The sequence below is a fragment of the Fringilla coelebs genome, assembly GCF_963513975.1.
Source record: "Fringilla coelebs genome assembly, contig: SCAFFOLD_43, whole genome shotgun sequence".
Lineage (NCBI taxonomy): Eukaryota > Metazoa > Chordata > Aves > Passeriformes > Fringillidae > Fringilla > Fringilla coelebs.
The window spans coordinates 714,848-733,653 of NW_028167212.1; the positions used below are offsets into that span (position 1 = coordinate 714,848).

Consider the following 18,806-nt stretch of genomic DNA (forward strand, 5'->3'; position numbering starts at 1 on the left):
CACAATCTCGGACCCATCCCCATAATCCTGGACCCATCCCCAGTCCCAGCCCCTCCCCAGCCGCTGATCGGACCGTCCCTAAATCCCAGCCCACCCCAGTCCGGATTGGAGCCATCCCCAGAGCCTCCCCCATTCCCAGGCCGGACCCTTCAATCCCTTCTTGGGGTGGCTTCTGCCGCTTCCCGCCCTTTCCTGGGGGTTCCAAAGGGCCCTGAGGACCCTCCCCATTTTGGGGGTGTTCGGGTGGCCCCAGGGCTACCCCGAGGGCCGAGGGGGGATTGAAAGCCCCAAACCCGAGGGGCTCCTGGGGGACCCCAGTTTCTCCCGTCCCCACCCCAAAAAAGATCCTAGCCAATCAGAGCGTGTCGCGCTGATGACGATCCAATTGCCTTGGTGCTCTGGCCCTGCCGGGCAATTTTCAGCGAATCAGCGCCTGGCTCTGCTCTGACTCATCAGTTGGTGGGGAGAACCCAGTCCCTCTCACAGCACTAGCCAATCAGAGACTGCGTGGGGCCATTTCCAGCCAATCAGAGCGTTTGTCGCTGATGACTCATCAGTGTGCAGGAGCAGAATTTTGGGAGGGGGGAGGTGACCCTGGGGAAGGGGATGGGGCGTGCGGGGGCAGCTGGGGCCGCACTGGTGGCACTGGGGGTGCTGGGAGCCCCCCCGGCCGCGGGTGGAGCGGGGGGTGCGGTGAGAAGGGGGCGGGGTCCCCAAATTCAACCAAAGGGGGGTCGGGACCCCCAAAGGGAGCAGGAGGGGCTGGGAACCCCCAAACCAAGCACAGGGGAGGGGATTGGGGATTGGGGGAACGATGGGGAAGGGGCAGGAGAGCAGGAAGGAGGGGGATATACTAAACACAAAGCCAAACACCACTTTAATTTCTCATACATTTTATCCAAACAATTAAACTTTAATAATATCCTTAGGTACTCGAAAAATATTAAAATTATTTTAATTTAACTGTGGGTTAGTGGTCTTATTTGGATTGTGGTTTTTGGATTGTTTGGGTTAGATTATTCAAAAAATGGGATTTTTAAGGAATTCATTCAGATGAGAAGGCAGCACTCTGCAAACAGAACTGACTGAAAATGAACAGGACAGAAATCAGTAACTCTCAAAGTTTTATGTGCTATCAAATACATCCCACCCAGCCAGCCCCACACAATCCCCATCCCACTGCTCCAAATTGGGATCCCACTTCTCCCAATCCCTTCCCAACCCCTTCTCACCGGCAGCTGTGGAATGGAGTGAGTTTGGCCTGGGATTGAGAATTTTTGAGGATGGAACAAGCAATTTGAGCTGCTATGGCACCTTGATGGGCAAAAATTCAGTTGTCTACAGTGGGATTTGAGTGGTTTTGAGGTGACACATCCATCCCTCTTGGCTTTTGGAGTGCAAAGAGATCGAATGGATGGCCCAAAATCCTCCCAGAACCCACAAATCCTCCAGAATTGCTGCAGCTGACTTTATGGCGTCCAGGGAGGCGGCAGCTGCTGGTGCCAGGGACAAATGAGACAGTGCTTGGTGTCAGAAAGCTCCAGAATCCATTTCTGACCCCCAAAAGACAGGGCAAAGGCAGGGCCGTGGGGTTTTTATAGGGTATCCCAGGGGTGGGGTTGGGGTTTGGGTCAGGGGAGGAGTTCTTAGAAACGCAAGAAGGGTGAGATCAAATTCCTGCCTCTTAGCAACAGGGACAGTCCACACAGAATGTGTTCCCAAATCCTAAATTCCCCCTCAAACACCGGTGAAATGGTGGGACATTAGACATTTTGGATCAAATTCCTTCATTTAACCCTGTTTTGGCAGATTTTAAGGGATGAAGAGGAGGCACAAGAAAATTAAGGCCAAACCAAAAGGAGAAGCAGCCAGGTGTGTTCCCAACATGGATCACAGGGAATGTGGGGCACCAGGGCTGTGGCCAAAGTGGCTCCTTCAGTGGGGGATGGAGCTGGAGCAGCGCACGAAGCTCTTCCCACACTCAGGGCACTCGCAGCGCTTCCCTCACCGGTGCCTCCGTTGGTGTCGGGTCAAGTGAGAGCTGCAGGAGAAGCTCTTCCCACACTCGTCACACTGGTAGGGCCTCTCCCCAGTGTGGATGCGCCGGTGCCTGACGAGGCTGGAGTCCTCCCTGAATCCCTTCCCACAGTTGGGGCATTGGAAGGGCCTCTCCTCTGTGTGAATGCGATAGTGCTTGAAGAGATCTGAGCGGGTCTGAAACCTCTTCCTGCATTTATCACACTCGTAGGGCCTCTCCCCAGTGTGGATCCTTTGGTGGCAGATCAGGTTGGAACGCTTCCTGAAGCTCTTCCCACATTCTCCACACTTGTGGGGCCGTTCCCCAGTGTGGGTCCTTTGGTGCTCGATCAGGGTGGAGCTGAGGCTGAAGCTCTTCCCACACTCCCCACACTCGTGGGGCCGTTCCCCAGTGTGGGTCCTTTGGTGCCTGATCAGGTGGGAGCTCCGGCTGAAGCTCATCCCACACTCCCCACACTCGTGGGGCCTCTCCCCAGTGTGAATGCGCCGGTGCCTGACAAGATGGGACTTCTGCCTGAAGCCCTGCCCGCAGTCGGGGCAGTGGAAGGGCCTCTCGTCTGTGTGCATGCGCTGGTGCTGCAGGAGACTGGAGCTGCTCGGAAACCTCTTCCTGCACTGATCACACTCGTAGGGCCGATCCCCAGTGTGGGTCCTCTGGTGCACAATCAGCTGGGAGCTCCACCTGAAGCTCTTCCCACACTCCACGCATGTGTGGGGCTTCTCCCCATCAGGGAGCTGCTCATGGAGCACCAGCTCCGAGCTCTGGCTCGATCTCCGGCCGCCTTCCCGGCCCAGGCTGGGTCTTTCCCCCTCAGATCCCCGTGATCTGCGTTTGCAGCCCCTCCTCATGCGGGATCTCCGGGGCTTTTCCTCCCTGTTGGGTTCCTGCGTTGTGGAGCTGCTCAAAACGGCCTCTTCCACCAGGTTCTGCTGTGGGGATTTGTCCTCCCTGCTCTCCATGCTCAGCTCCTGCTCTGGGGGAGGAAGGACAAGGACAGGATGGGATTTGCCTCTGTGCCACAGGCAAGGGGAAGGAGATCCCCCCAGGGCTGTCCTGCAGATGGGGGCTGTGCTGGGCTGGGAAACGGAGCAGCACAGGGGGGAACGGGGCACTGATTTCTTCCTCACCTGTCTCAGTGTCCTGGGGCATCTTCCTCTTCCTCACAGCCTCCCAGGGGTTGGGAATGGGAAAACCTGGTTTGGAGAAAACAAGGGATGAGCATGCTGACTTTGAAGGTCTCTCTGCCCGACTCCATCTCTACAAGTCACTGGCCATCTGGGCTCCAGAAAAACCTCCCAAACACCAAGATTCTGCCCTGAAAAAGCCTCCCAGGAGTTCCCCATCCCTGGTCCCTCCGTCTGTTTTTTGGGGGGTTTCCCTCTGTCCCAGCTGCTGGGGGTCACCCTTGGATTGGGAATCCCCCTTCTCTTTGGTGCCTGCGCTCTCTAGGCTGCTGGCAGTCCCAGCAATCCCAAAAGCTCCCCCCTCTTTGCTCTCCCCATTTTGGGATGCCAGGGCTGTTTGGGCTCCCGGGGTCCCTTCTCCCCTCATTCTCTGCCCTGGGCTGCAGGAGCTTGTGTTGGTTTGGAAAGACGGGTGCCTGCTAAAGGAGACAAGAGCCTCCTCTGAAATGGAGAATGCAAACCCTTCCCACCCGTCCAAATTGCTATGAATTTTAAATTAAGGGGCTCTCAGGCAAAAAATATGTGAGCAGGAAATAACAGTTCTTTAATAGGGGAGGAAAAAAAATAAAAGGATAAAATAAAACAATGCAATACACTAGAACAACACTGTCAGAGTCAGAACTCAACCTGACATACTGTTGGTCAGGGTATTGGTAGCAGTCAAGTTAGAAAAGGGGCTGCAGTCCTCCTGGAGTGTCAGGTGTGGTTCTGTTGGAGCAGGGGAGTCCTGTGGGAAAGGGGTGTCTTCTTCCTCAGCAGATCTGTGGAAGTAGCAGCAGCAGCTGTTCCTCTGGGGAGTCCAGTGGAGCAAAAGCTGAGTTGGTGTCAGAAATCTTGAAGGTTATATCTGCATGGCACTGCTTGGCTCCTCCCTCTGGGCGGAGCATCTCACAATGGGATGCTATAGTTCTTATCAGTCATGTGGTGACATTCAATAGCCCCTTATCAGCAGATGTTCCCTGCTGAGGGACATTGATTATGATCACGCAGGAAGAGAGATAAGGAGCATTGCCCACTTGACACCAGACAACTGCCATACAGATGGCAATAGAATACATCTTGCCTTGCAATCTGGAACAGACACTGAGAGGTCTCATGGAAGTAAAGGACTAGTGTAAAACATCCAGGCCTTGTGGAACCAAGGGACCCTTATGATCCTGGGGAACCCAATCAAACCAAGGAGCTATTTTGAAACTCTGACCTCATGGAACAAATGGGCCATTGTGGCATTGTGCTGTCCCATGGAAACAAGGAAACCCTTTTGATACTGCAAGGTCTCATGGAAGCAAGGGGCCATTGTGCTACTGTGGAGCCAAGGAGACCATTGTTACATCACTGGGCCTCATGGAAACAAAGATCTGTTGTGATCCTGCAGGGACTCATGGAACCAAGGGGATATTGTGATGCTGCAGGGTCCCAAGGATCCAAGAACATGGAACAAGTCTGGCGGGCTGGGCCTCCTGGGAGCTGCCTGACTGGTCCAGCTGACCTTGGCATGTTGAGGGTCACTTCTCATCACCCCTTGAAACCCTGGAGTCCTGTGCATTTCTTCCTGTGGGAAAGAACTGTCTTCCTCCTCCAGGGGTTCATGGCAGAAATTGGGATTCCTCCTCCAAATTTGATTATATCCAAGGATTATTCCCATATGAAACCTGCCAGGACAGACAGCTCTGGCTGGCCTTGGCCTCTTGGGGGCCACCTCTCATCTGCTCTCAAAACAGTGTGGGCTGTGCTTTTCTTCCCATGGAAAAAAATCATGTTTCAAGTCCAGGCATCCATGGCCAAAATTGAGAATCAGCCTCCAAAATTCCTTATATCCAAGGATACCTAGCAGACAAAAGCTGCCAGGATTGTCCAGGTTCCCTTGGATTCCTCAGGGCCAGCTCTCATCTGCCTTCAAAACACTGGGGTTCTGCACTTTCCTTCCTATGGAAAAGAACTGTCCTTCCTGTCCAGATGCCCAGAGACAAAAGTGGGGTTTGGCCTCCCAAGTTCTGTCTATCCAAGGATTCTTCCCTGAAAACAGGTCTGGCTGGCCTTGACCTCCTTGGGGCTGCCTCTAATCAGCCTTTGAAACACTGGGGCTCTGCCCTTTTCTTCCTATGGAGAACTGTCATTGCAGTCCAGGAACACATGGCTGAAATGGAATTCCACCCCCAAAACGCCCCATATATCCAAAGGTTGCTTTCAGACAAAAGCTGCAAGGACAGACAGATCTGGCTTGCCTTGGCCTCTGGTGACTGCCTCTCATCTGCCTTTAAACCCTCGGGTTCTGTGGTTTCCTTCCTGTAGGAAAGAACTGTCCGCCTTGTCCAGGAGCTTTGAGCACACTTTGAAGGACTGAGTCTGATGCAAAGAGCACCAAAGCCCCAGAGGGTCATTACAGTCCTTGTGCTGTGTCTGTGCTGCTGAGCTGGGCCGGGCTCCTGGCCCAGAGGCAGCTCCTGGCAAGGGCAGCGCTGCAGAGAGACAGCTCTGGCCAGGAGCAGCTCCTGTGCACAGCCCAGCAGGGCTGGGGCACTGCCAGGGCACCTCAGGGACATCAGCAGGGCACAGACAGAGCTCACAGGGGCTCAGCACTGGCAGGGGCTGTGGGATGTCCTAGAGGGGGCTGTGTCACAGCAGCACCTGTGTGGCTGTGTCATGGAGGCATAGAGCAGCTGTGATGTCAGCAAGGGGCTGTGTGACAGCACAGAGTGGGCAGTGTGAGGTCACTGGTTTGGTTATGACTTCACAGAGTTTGTTGTGTGGGGATACTAAGCAGCTGCAGCATCACAAAGGAGATTCTGTGACATCACAGAACAGGCTGTTATGTCAAACTATGTGCTGTGCCATTACAGAGTGGCAGTATGACATCACAGAGAGGGTTTTTGTGACATAAAGGAGGGGGTTGTGACATCACACAGCTGCCTCTGACATCACTGAGGGGGGTGTGAGGCTAGAGAGCAGGTCCTGCCACCATAGAAGGTGGCCCTGTGAAATTAGAGGGTGGATTGTGACATCAGTGGGTGCTGAGTAACATCAAACAGCAGGCTGTGACATCACAGAACATGTGATATCACATGGTGACTTTGTGACATCACAGAGTCTTCTGTGATATCACATTGCAGCTGCATGACTGACATTCCAGGGTGAAATCCCAGAGTTGGCTCTGTGACATCACAAGGGTGCTGTGTGAGGTCTCGCAGTGGGCTGTGACATCACAGGAGGCTCTGTGACATCACAGGGGCAATGTGATATCATATGGGGCTGTGTGAGGTCACAGAGATGGCTGTGTGACATCATTGGGGTAGTGTGACATCACAGGGTCAGTGTGACATCACAGTGGCTGTGTGACATCCCAGGGGCTGTGTGAGGTCGCTGGAGAGGTCACTCTGCCCTGTCCCCCCTCACAGTTCCCCCCAGAGCAGTCCAACCCTGCTCGTGCACAGCGGGGTCCCCTGTCCCCCCGGATCCCCCCGCCCCCGGTGCCGCAGCCTCCCCCAGAGGATGCTCTACAAGATCGACCCCAGAGCCTGACACAGGGATGGGGGGCCAGGGCCCTGGGGGTGGGACAGGGGGACAGGGACCCCCTGGCAACGTCCCCGTGTCCCTCCAGGCCAGAGCCTGGGCCAGGGCTCCTTCACCCTGTTACGAACAAGGGCTTGAGAGCGCTGAGAAATCCCTGGCAAGGGATCAGCAAAAACCAGATTTAATATTAAGGGACAGCAGCACAAAGTTTTGTGGCAAGAGTCACTCTGCTCCTGGCTGGACACTTCAGGCACACCAAGGAAACAAAGCAAAAACAAAACCACGCAAAATCCAGGCAATCAAACCAGAAATGAACTAAGAACTGTCCCTCTGTGTGTGTGTTTTACAGAAGAACAGTGAGGGCAAGGATAAAAGGAACACAGCCCAAAAGGTTAACAGAGCTCAAACTTAATAGGACTTAACCTTGACTGGTACCTGAAACTTCACAATTTTGCAAAAGAACAGCGAGTAACAGTATTTAACTTAACTTAAATCTATGACTTTGCAATTAAACAGAGGAATAACATTTAACAGTATTTAACTCCTCTTATAACATACATTAAACAACTTAGCAAAAGAACAGCCCTTAGCAGCATTTAACTTCACTTAGACCTTGTGATTTAACCTCACCTACAGGCCTGACTGACTCAGCTATCCAAGGCACTCAAACCCCCCAGCACAGGCACTCCTGTGTGCACACAGAGTCAATGCAAGGCACCTGTGAGAAATTCCCCTGAGGGCAGGGAATGCTCACTGCTGATGCTTTGGCATCTCCCCAGCAGGTGAAGGGCCGAGCCTGGAGGAGTGGGGGGATCGGCCCAGGCTCTGTGGTTGTTTGGGATCCCTGAGTGCAGCAAACGGGAGAGTTCCCAGCTGGGAGAGGCCCCACTCAGAGGGAGTCACTGGCCCAGGAGAGCTCCAAGGGCTCCTTTTGGAGCGCTGTTTGCAGGGCCCCACAAGAGGGGCTTCAGTCCCAGCAATGGTTCATCCTGGCCACGCTTGGCATCAGCAGCTTTCTTTGGCAGTGTGAGAACAGGGTTGTTGTGCCACTGAGGGAACAAAACCAGTTCCCAGGGCTGCTCCTAAAGAAACCAGGAGCTGTTTGGGCAGCAGCAGTGCCTGGAGCAGACAGTGTTTGTGGTGAGCTGCAGAGGAGCTGAGCCCAGGGGCTGTTGGCCAAGGCTGAGGCCCAAGGAGCATTTCTCAGCTGGCAGGGCAGCCTTAGAAGGGGAGGGGGGACTGCAGCAGCACAGGGCCATGGAACCAAGGGAGCCTTGTGACACTGTGGGGTCCTGTGAGACCAAGGGACCCTTGTGACACTGTGGGGCCTCATGGAATCATGGAGACCACTGTGACATTGCTGGGCTCATGGAACCAAGGGGATTGTACTGATGCTGTGTGGCTCCATGGCATGTAGGGATCATCGTTACGCTGAGAGGCCCCATCAAACTAAGGGTCCATTGTGACACCAAGGGGCCTCTTGGAAATTTGGGGTGCCATGGAATATTATGGCTTCCTGCTGGGCTAGTTTGCCCTGAAGCAGGCAGCACGAGGCCTGATAGCTCAGTCTTTTGGGGACATGCTGTCCGAGTACCCAAGCAGCTCTTAGCTGCATGCAACCTTAGCAAGCCTAAAGGATATCAGCTCTTTGTGATTTATCAGGTCTTTTTTGATTTCAGCTCTTTGCTTGCTAAGGCGCCCAGGCTAACCAGTTAGCAGACTCAAGAGAGGATAAGACTCATCCTGGTGTTCCACAGCGATGGTTTTATTAAGGGGGTCTGTGAAGGGTTCCAGCTATGGCTCTTCTGACCAGAATGGGCTAAAGCAGCCTCTTATATAGGGCTAGAAGGGATCAGAAATTGTCCAAAAGCAGGGGTTAAGGATAAGTAACCTATGGGGTCACAGATAGATAAGCTAGGGTCCGACAAGCAGAAGACAGGGGCTTCTAGCTTTTTCACCATGACTTAGTATTTCCTCTCTCTAGGCCACAGCCCCGCACAGAGCTTTAGCAGTGCCGGTGCCTGCTACAGTGGAACAAAGGGGCCATTGTGATACTGCAAGACTCAATAGAGCCAAAGATCCATTGTGTCATTGCAAGGCCTCATGGAACCATGGAGACACCATTAAGTCACTTCACAGCCTCATGGAACTAAGGGGCCATTGTGACACTGTGAGGCACCATGGAAATAAGGAGACCAATGTGACACTGAGGGGACTCATGGAACCAGTGGGACAATTGTGACCCTGGGGGTGCCCATAGAACCAAGAGGACCACTGTGATATTGTGGGGCTTCATGAAACCAAGAGGCCTTTGGGACACTGCAGAGCTGCATGGAACCAAAGGTCCATTGTGACACTGCAGGGCCTCATGTCATCAGTGATCCATTGTGACAGTGGGCAACCAAAGGAGACCATTGTGATACTGCAGAGCTGCATGGAACCAAATCTCCAGGGCAACAAAGAGTGGCCTCCTGTCATCAATGGCCCATTGTGACACTGGGAAGCCAAAGGAGACCATTGTGACACAGCAAACCCCCAGGGTCCAAAGGTCCATTGTGACATTGCAGGGCAAATGGAACAAAAGAGTCACGTGATATTGTGGGGCCTGGGGAACCACGGAGACCATTGTGACACTACAAGGCCTCATGGAATCCTTGGGACCCTTGTGACACTGTGGGGCCAGTGTGACACCAGGGGGCCACTGTGACGCTGTGGGACCCCATCGAACCTAGGGGCCAGTGTGACACTGCAGGTCTTCTTGTAATCAAGGGGCCATTGTGACACTGCTGGAGCCCATGGAATCAAGTCCCCATTATGACACTGCAGGGCCCTGTGGATCCAAGGCACCATTGTGACACTATGGAGCCCTATAAAACCAAGGGAACACAGACCAGATTTGGCTGGTTTGGCCTCCCAGGAGCCACCTGACTGGTCTGGCTGACCTTGGCATGTTGAGGGTCTCTTCTCATCTGCTGCTGAAGCACTGGAGCTCTGTGCATTCCTTCCTATGGAAGGGAACTGTCCTTCTCCTCCAGACACCCATGGACAGAATTGGGATTTCACCTCCAACATTGCCTGTTGTGACAGACTGGAAGAGAATTTTGGCTCAAAACATTTCATTTGTGGGGGAGGAAGGGGCAGGTCCAGCCTTGCCCTGCCCTGGAACCCCAGCACTGCCTTGTCCTGGAACCCCAATCCCCCCAGAGCCTCTATCCCAGCCCAGCAGTGTCTGCCAGTCCCTGGCACAGCACAAGCAATGCTCCACAGCCACCTCTGGAGCCCCCAGCCAAGCTCCTGAGTGAGCAAATGACCCCAAGCCCCACCTGAGGGAAGGGCCCAGGAAGACAAAGGGGTATTTAAGGCTGACCATGAGGCAAGCACACATCTTGACCCTGCATCCTCTTGGAATTTCCATCTGAACACCGCTGGAATCCAGGAGCTGGTAGTTGTGTGTGTGTGCTTCTCTGTATCTTTTTTGTCTTTCTCTCTTTCTGTGTCTTCTTCTGTTTCCGTGCTCTTGTAAATTTTGATTAACATTAAATTGAACAGGCTTAGAGTTTGTGAGGTTGAATGGGCCAAGTCAATGCTTTGAGAAGTGTGTTTTGTTTACTGAATGTCTGTTGTGGTTTGACATGAGAAGAATTTTAAAAAGTAATACAGAACTTTTTGTGTAACTGACAATCTGTTAAATTACTAGGATACTGAACGTGCCTCTGTGAAACACATATGTTAAAGATGAAAAAACCCAGGAACCTCCTCTTTCTTTTCCAGTCAACAAAGAAGAAACAGGTGCCAGCCCCCATCTCAACCAAACCAAACCAAACCAAACCAAACCAAACCAAACCAAACCAAATCAAGCAGCCCTGCCATGGGCCAAGCCCCTTCCCCCCTCTCCAGTCCCTCCCCTCCCCACTGGCCCCATTCTGACCAAACCAAACCCCAACAACTCCCAAACAGGAAAAGAAAAGAGGCTACAAAACCCCAACCAGAACAAAGCTAGCCAAAGCTATTATAATCTTACCATCAAGTCCCCTCCCCCCAACAAAATTAAAATGAAAAACTTCTGCAACATACAACCCACACAAAATAATGCTACAACTAAAATTAAATACAAAAACCCGCCAAAACCAACCATAAAACCAATCCTAACACAACCCAACCAAAACTTCCACCACAAATTACTGGCAGGTCAGGTATTAACCCTTTCAATGCTTCAATCCTCCCTTGAGTAAAAGAAAAACAAAACACAAACATTTAAAAAACCAGCATCAAACCATCAAAGTCAGTAGAGAAGAAATTAAACCCTAATTAAAAAGGAAAAAAAAAACCCTAATCTTAAAACTAAAATCGTTTTACAGACTTTAAAGGAAACACTCTTTTTCTTTATAACACATAAAATTATAAAAAAATTAAAATATTCAAAGTAATATCAAACAAAAACCTCCATAATAGGATAAAAAAATGTTAAATTAACTGTATTTTCATCAAAAGTTTAAACAGGAAAAAAAAGTAATGCAGTACCCCCAAGAGAAGATTTCTTTTCCCAGAGATAAAAATAATTCTAAAAGTAAATAATAAAACTTTTACCTTTAAATTACTCATCTTTAAAACAATACCCCATAAGTCAACATGGCCCATCAACAAGCTGTAAAAAAGCTTGTAGCAATAAAAACAATTTCAAAATAACAAAGTTCCCCAGACAACTATTATCCATGACAATATTAAGAACACCCCCAAAAATATTTTTCCTCTGGTAAGAACACTTGTAAAAATATTAAGTTTTGTTTCTTTACATTGTCATTTTAAAAAAATGTCATTTAAAAAAAAAGATGTTAAAGAAAAAGTGTTGTAAAGAATTTATTTTAATGCTTACTATCTTTTTTCTTTTAGTTACTTTTAATAAAATTTTCTTTATACCCTTTAAAATTTTAAGCCTACTTTGCCTTTCTCCTAATCCTATCTCACAACAAAATGAATACATAAATAATTAACCGACACTAAAATCCACCACACTCATCGATCCAGTAATTAAGAAATCTCAAGATTAGAAAAATCTTAAATTAACAAACCAAAACCAATACAATATCAAAATAAACCTTTTGCCAAAGTTTCTCTGATTTTCTAAATTTCCTGGTAAAGTCTGTTTGGTGGTTTTGGGCTCCTGAGAATCTCTTGTCAGTATTTCTCCAGTGAGTCCAACTCAGAGGACACAAACAATTGTAATTCCTTTTAAATGTCTCCTTGAGAGAGTTGTTTGGGGGATGGGAGTCAGGGCTTGTCTGTCCTGCTTGGCACAGCCCAGGCAGGGCTTTCCCAGCCACATTCCACACTCCATTTCCCAGCTGGTGCCGCTGGTGCCTCTGAGTCTCTGAGTTGTGCTGGCCCAGCCCCAGGGACGCTCTCCTTGTCTGCCCATTCCCCCACGGGCTCTGGGCAGGGATGGCCTCAGTGGGGGCTGCTGACATCCTCAGCAACTTGGAGGCTGCTGCTGAATTTTACTGCTCCAGAGGCTTGTTCAGCCTTCAGCTCTTCAGTGCAGGAATTCAGTGTCCCAGGGCTCATTAACATTCAGAACACCTTAACAAGCCCAGCCTCAGGGGATAATTTGAATTCAGTTTCCAAATCATTTGTAGCTAAGTAGATCTCAGTAGTGTACTCAAAGTGAATACTTCATATTTTAAAAGACTGCAAGAAGAGATTTTTTTAGGTCCTGTTTAGTTTTGTTTTCCTGTTAATTCATTGATATGTGCAATCTCCAATTGACACTGAATCCAAGTACCTCCTCATGCAGTTGGAATAGAGTTTAAAATCAAGACCCTTCATGGCTGACAATCAATCAGACTCTGTCCCTACCCCCACCCCACCATTTCCCCCATCCAAGCCCTGGCACTCAGGGCAGCCTTGTGCAAATCTGAGCTGCCTCCAGCCCAGGTTGCACCTGCAGCTTTCAGCTCCTTGGCTCCAACTCCCACCTGCTTTCCCTGCAGAAGGAGCTGCCTGAGACACAGAGGGATGTTCATTTATTGCCAGCCAACAGAGCCAAGGAAAGGCACAGCTCCATCAAATGCAAAAGTCATTCTTCTCCCTGGCTCTGCCTTGCCCCTGATCCCCACAGCCTGTCCTTTTTCCTTCATCCCTTCTTTGCCAGGGACTTTCTGGGACAAGGGAGCTCTGCTCTGGCTATGGAGGGAGGTGCAAGTGCAGCCCCTGGAGTGGGAATCACAACTCATCAGGTTTGTGTCCTTTGGAGGCCATGAACTGGTGGGACTCAGAGGCACAGAAAGTTTCTCTTCATGGCCAACAGACCACAGTTTAACAAACAGACCACAGTTGAACAGGACACAATTTATTAACAATCAATGATCTTCCCTGAGCTATATGCAAGGTCCCAGCAGTGTCTGATGAGTCCACCATCCACAAGTGATTTGCATACTAAAATTAATTTCAGACAAATGTGGTTCTGTGATTGATATAAACACAATTAGTCCTTGTATCAGGATGCTCATCCTGGAGTGGGGGCAAAAGAGCTCCAACAATTCCTGATTTGCAAAGCTGTCAGTGGTGGATGGAGAAGTGAGGTCAGGCTGCTCTTGGTGTTGAGGAAATGCTGAAACCAGCCTGACTCATTTCATCTCCTCCTGTCCTGGCTGATCTCCCCTCTTTCCCCTTCCACCCATGGGCTTTTGTCTCCCACCAGGCCCCCCGATGAAGAGCCTGGCTCTGTGTTCTCCATCACCTCCTCGCTGGCACTGCCAGGCTGGGATGAGGAGCCCCTCAGCCTTCCCTGCTCTGGACTGGACAAGCTCAGCTCCCTCAGCCTTTGCTCACAGCCCAAGGGCTCCAGCCCCACCTTGGAGGCCCTTCCCAGACCCTGCTCCAGCTGCCAGACATCTTTCCTACCCCGGGGAACCCAAACCAGGCTACAGTCACCTGGATAATCCATGTCCTTGGTGTCCTGGTCACACAACCCTGGCCCCTTGTCCCCAATTCAGGCTCTGAGGTGGATCCTGTGGAACATCCTTTGGTGGAGGCTGTGGCTCCAGGTGGGCCAGGGGGATACCCGGGGTACAGGGACCTTGCTGGGCATGAACAGCATTGGACTTGTATGGAGAAACTGTGAGGGGGGGCTGGGGCAGAGTGACCAACCCAGTGACCTCAAACAGCCCTGCTGGGATGTCACACAGCCCTTCTGTGATGTCACAGCCTGCTCTGTGATGTCCCAGTCCATTCTCGAATGTCACACAGCTGGTCTCTAATGCCAAAACCAACTCTGTGACACCATCTGCTTTATGATTTCAGACCGTCTGCCCTGTGATGTCACTGCTAGCTCTGTGATGTCACAGATGCAGTCTATGATGTCATAGCCCTCTATGACCTCATATAACCCACTCTGTGATGTCATTGCCCACTCTGTGACCTCATGTTACCAGATGATAATTTGTCTGCACCAGGTGAGCTCACACCTGGAGCTTGCTTTCCAAAACCCCAGGCCTATGGAAACCCCACAATGCCCATTGTGTGAGAAGGGGAACTGGAAATTCACCGGTCTCAGTGTCCTGCCAGCTTAGCCAGGCCCACTGGAACATTGGGGTCCACGACCACCAGGGACCACCAGAGAGACCCCCCAGGACAGAAGAACACATGGGTAAAGGGGAGGGGAATAATGTTAAGGATTTTGGGGAAATGATTATCCATATGTGTGTTTAGTCCAGGACAATCAATGAATATGTGTGCAAAATACAGAATAGAAACAGAAACTTTCCTGTGCTCAGCCTGCATAGCTTTGTGAGGAGCTGTCCCCCACGCATCCAGCTGAATAAAGAATGCTGCTGCTTAATGCTGCATTGGTGTTAAGGAGTTTTCTGGTTTACCAAATTTTTGGTATCACTCCCACTGCCAAGGAAAGCTCTGTCTCCTGCTGTTCACAAACAGAGAAGGGCTGGTGGCAGATGTGGGGGTCGGAGGCTGCCTGGGGCAGAGTGACCATGAAATAATCAAGTTTTCCATGTTGTGTGAAAGAAGGAGGGGCAGCAACAAAACTTCTACAACGGAATTAGGAAGGGCAGACTTTGGCCTGTTTAGGATGCAGATTTGGGGAGTACTGAATCAGGTACTGATTTTTTTTAAGGAAAACAGCCCTTAGAAACAAAGGAAGGATGGACACACTTCAAGAAATTAATCTTAAGGGAGAAGGAGCAGCCTGTCCCAGTATGCCAAAGATAAGCTAGAGAGGAAAAATTACTGTCCTGGCTACCCATGGACCTTTTGTGGGGACTCAAGGGAAAGAAAAGGGTGCAGCAATATTGGACAGAAGGTCAGGCAACTTAGGAAGTATTAAAGAATGTTTTAAGGTCATGCAGAAAGAAAAGTCGAGAGGGGAAACCTCAATTAGAGCTTAACCTGACAACTACTGGGAAAAATAATAGAAAATGTTTCTACAGATAAATTATTAGCAAAATATGAGATAAGAATCTCTACTCTTTATTGGATGCAGTGGGGAATATAGTAACTAAAGATAAGGAAAAGGCTTAGCTACTTAACATCTTGTTTGTCTCTGTTTTCAATACTAGGACAGGTTCTCCTCAGGACAACTGTTGTCCTGAGCTGGTAGATTGGCACAGGGAGCAGAACAGCTCCCTGTAATCCCGGAGGAAACAGCTGGTGACCTGCTGAGCCACTCAGATGCTCACAGGTGTATGGGATCAGATGGGCTCCATCCTAGGGGAATGAGGGAGCTGGTGGATGAGCTCCCCAAGCTGCTCTCCATCATTTACCATCACTCCTGGCTCAGCAGGGAGGTTCCAGGGGACTGGAGGTGCCAATGTGAGCCCATCCCCAAGAAGAGCTGCAAGAAGGATCCCCCACCTGACACTCTAGGAGGACTGCAGCCCTTTTCCAACTGGACTGCTACCAACACCCTGACCAACAGGGTGTCAGGTTGAGTTCTGACTCTGACAGTGTTGTTCTAGTGTATTGCATTGTTTTATTTTATCCTTTTATTTTTTTTCCCTTCCCTATTAAAGAACTGTTATTTCCAGCTCCCATATTTTTTGCCTGAGAGCCCCTTAATTTAAAATTCATAGCAATTCAGAGGGGTGGGGAGGGTTTGCATTCTCCATTTCAGGGGAGGCTCCTGCCTCGTTTAGCAGGCACCTGTCTTTCCTAACCAAGACAATGATCTTGAAGGTTTTTCCAACCCAACTCATTCTGTGATTTGTTTCACCCTAAACCAGACGTGCACTATGTCAGGTGATTCACACTCTAAACTCTATTCAGTTTGTTGATTGGATTGTCTTTATTGATGATAATTAAATTAAGATGTATAAATTACAGACACCCCAAATTATGCAGATGAATCCCAGTCTTCTCCTGTACCTCAGTTTCTCCACAGGAAGAATTTAATTAATTTTTATCTTTTAAGGGTAAATAAAAATATCAACATATTCAACAGTAGAAAAGATTAGGTCAATATTCTCTGTTTTATCTTCATGGACTGAAAGGACTGGTTGGGAGAAGATACCAGGTCTGGCTAAGATTAGACAGATAAAAAACATATTTCATATTTCAGGCATTTTTTCCTCCTCATTTGCCAGTCTGGATGGAGTTCCAGAGCAGAGTTTTTATTCCCTTCTATCCCCTCAGAGAGAGCACATTTTCTCCATCCATAAGGATGAAGAAAGAGTCGTGTCAAGAGCAGAGGGACAGTGGTAAATGGATAATAAATATTTTTTATAGGAACTGTTCCAACTATGTCTGGGGTGAAATCATTCCAGAAGACAGCAGGAACAGCACAAAGTAATTTGTAATCTTCAGGAGTGCATGTCCTGGGAAACCCAAACCCAAAACACATGTTAACACCAGGACAGGGAGACTTTAAATGCTGCTGTTTAAAGCCTTTAAAGTTTAAGGCGTGTAGGATAGAAAAAGGAGACAGAGGGTGCTGAGAAATTCCTAGGAAAATGATGGATAGTAGAGAGAAAGTATGGAGACTGGAAAAACAGAAAAAAAGAGAATTACTAATTTTTTTTTAACATTTGGTGTCTACACTGGTGTTTTTCTTCTTCTGTTGGAGGTAAATATTTAAAGTTCTAACAATGGAGGAATATTCAGTGAAGCCACTGGATTTTATACCCAAAATTCCACAACCACTGGCTCTGGAGGAAGATTTTGGTGACCCAGTTCAGATGGAACCCTTTACATAAAACTTGAGAATAATTTAGATTGAATATCCTCTTTTGAAATAACCAGTCCAAAAACCTGTTGCAAATAGAACCCAGCAGTTCAGGTCACATAATTTCCAGTCAAAATGTTAGTATCCCCAAGAGTTGGGATCCATCTTCTTCCAAGGGATCCTTCCCTTAGGGAATTTCGTCCAAGAACAGGATTTTCCTTCACCATGAGTATGGGCACATCTTCTACTGCCAGCTTCCCCTTGTAAATCCTTGTATATCCAGCTTTCCTGACCTTCTTGATTGACTCAGTGTCTTTTTTGAGCTGGAGAACCCAAAAAAGGACAAATTATTTTCATTTCTCTTTCTTTCCTTAGGCAGCAGGAGGTCAGTAATGTGCCTGAGCCTTTCCAGGTTTAATCCTACTCCCTGAGTCATGGTTTTGACGGGAGAAAATGTGACCAATTCCTGGAGTCTTCCCTGCCCTTCTGGCCTTTCTCAGTGTCATGGGTTGGCAGTGGTGCAATGCCAGTGCACCCATGAAAATATATTTTTCTCAAATGGCTGCTGTGATATGTGACCAGAAACAGAGCAGACGAGGCTCAAGCTTAGAAATAAAGGGGGAAAAAAACTTTATTAACCTACACTATAATAAAAGAAACAAAATTCAAAACTAAAACCTTCCAAAACATTCCTACTCCCCCGACCCAATTTCCAACAAAGCACAATGAGACAAAACCTTGGATTCTCAGTCAAGTTACCACCTCTCAGATAATCAATTCTTAGTTCATCAAGGGAGAGAGGAGCCTCTCTTGTACCATAGTCTTCCACAGGTTGAAACCTCTTGTGTTTCCATGTCACACATGGCACTGCCTGGAGAAAATCTGCCATTGTGACCATGTCCTTCCATGCTCTCACCACCGTCCATGGACCAAAACTTCTTAAAGGTTCCTTTTAAGGATGCTTTGCCAAGTACCGATGAATGACAGTTTTTTGGGACAACATACCCCCCATTTTCACCTCCCCTCAGGCCGAGGGACTTGAGAACAGAGATCTTCTTCTTCCCTGAAGCCAGAGGGCACCACCACACCCTGCTCACCTTTCTCTGTTCACTTCACTCCTGCACATGGTGTCACTGCAGCAGGTCACTCTCATTCCTGCACATGGTGTCACTGCAGCAGGTCACTCTCACTCCTGCACTGGCAATCACTGCAGCAGGTCACTCTCATGGCTCAGGCCATTGCATTCCCCTAAATGCAGTCTCTGTGTTACAGGAAAATTGGTTCAGTCTATGGCTATACGAAGACAAGTCCAGCCAAAGGCCATTCCATGATCTCTTCTCACCTAGGATTCTTTCCCATCTTCTCCTGACATCTCAGGTCCAAGGTGCTCTCTTTTCTCTTCCAGATGAAGGATTAGTGTTTCACAAAGTTTTCTTTGTCTAAGGAAGGGTTAAAGTCTTGGGCTCTGCTGCCCTCAGGACAACTGAAATCTCACAGCAGCCTGCTCAGGACTCTCACAGCTGGACACCTTCTGCCTCCCTTCTCTTTCTCCTCTGCTGGCCATGCTGCCAGGACATGATATCAAATTTCAAGGCGGCACAGGCTCTCTCTCTCTCAGGGGGGAACTCTCTCTGGAGAGGCTGCCCAGGACATCTCAGTGCTTCTCCACCCCTCCGTTCCTGCAGGGGCCGTGCCTGGTTCCACTCCCTTCACCCCCTTCTCTGTCCTGGGTTCCAGCCTACCTCAGCCTAGGCTGCACGGCTTCCCCTCCCCCACCCAGCATGTGGCTGGGCAGGGGGGTCTGAACTCTTCACTGAGCAGAACAAAAGAGTGTTCCCCTGGGAGTTCTCTGCTTTTAACCCCCTGTGTTCTCAGAGGTGTGTCCATGTCTTCCGTGGTTACA

The 18,806-nt window shown here is 49.5% G+C and overlaps 1 protein-coding gene across 1 annotated transcript in view; it reads right to left on the minus strand.

Moving 5' to 3' along the window:
* Positions 1-2,004: 2,004 nt before the first annotated feature.
* The window catches only part of LOC311166133 (uncharacterized protein), a gene marked incomplete at its 3' end in the record, with an annotated part of 129,805 nt that continues 113,003 nt past the window's right edge, over positions 2,005-18,806 (minus strand). The window contains exon 3 of the mRNA XM_084227612.1: positions 2,005-3,011. Within this exon, the coding sequence (XP_084083738.1) occupies positions 2,005-3,011 (1,007 nt within the window). The remainder of the gene's footprint in view (positions 3,012-18,806) is intronic.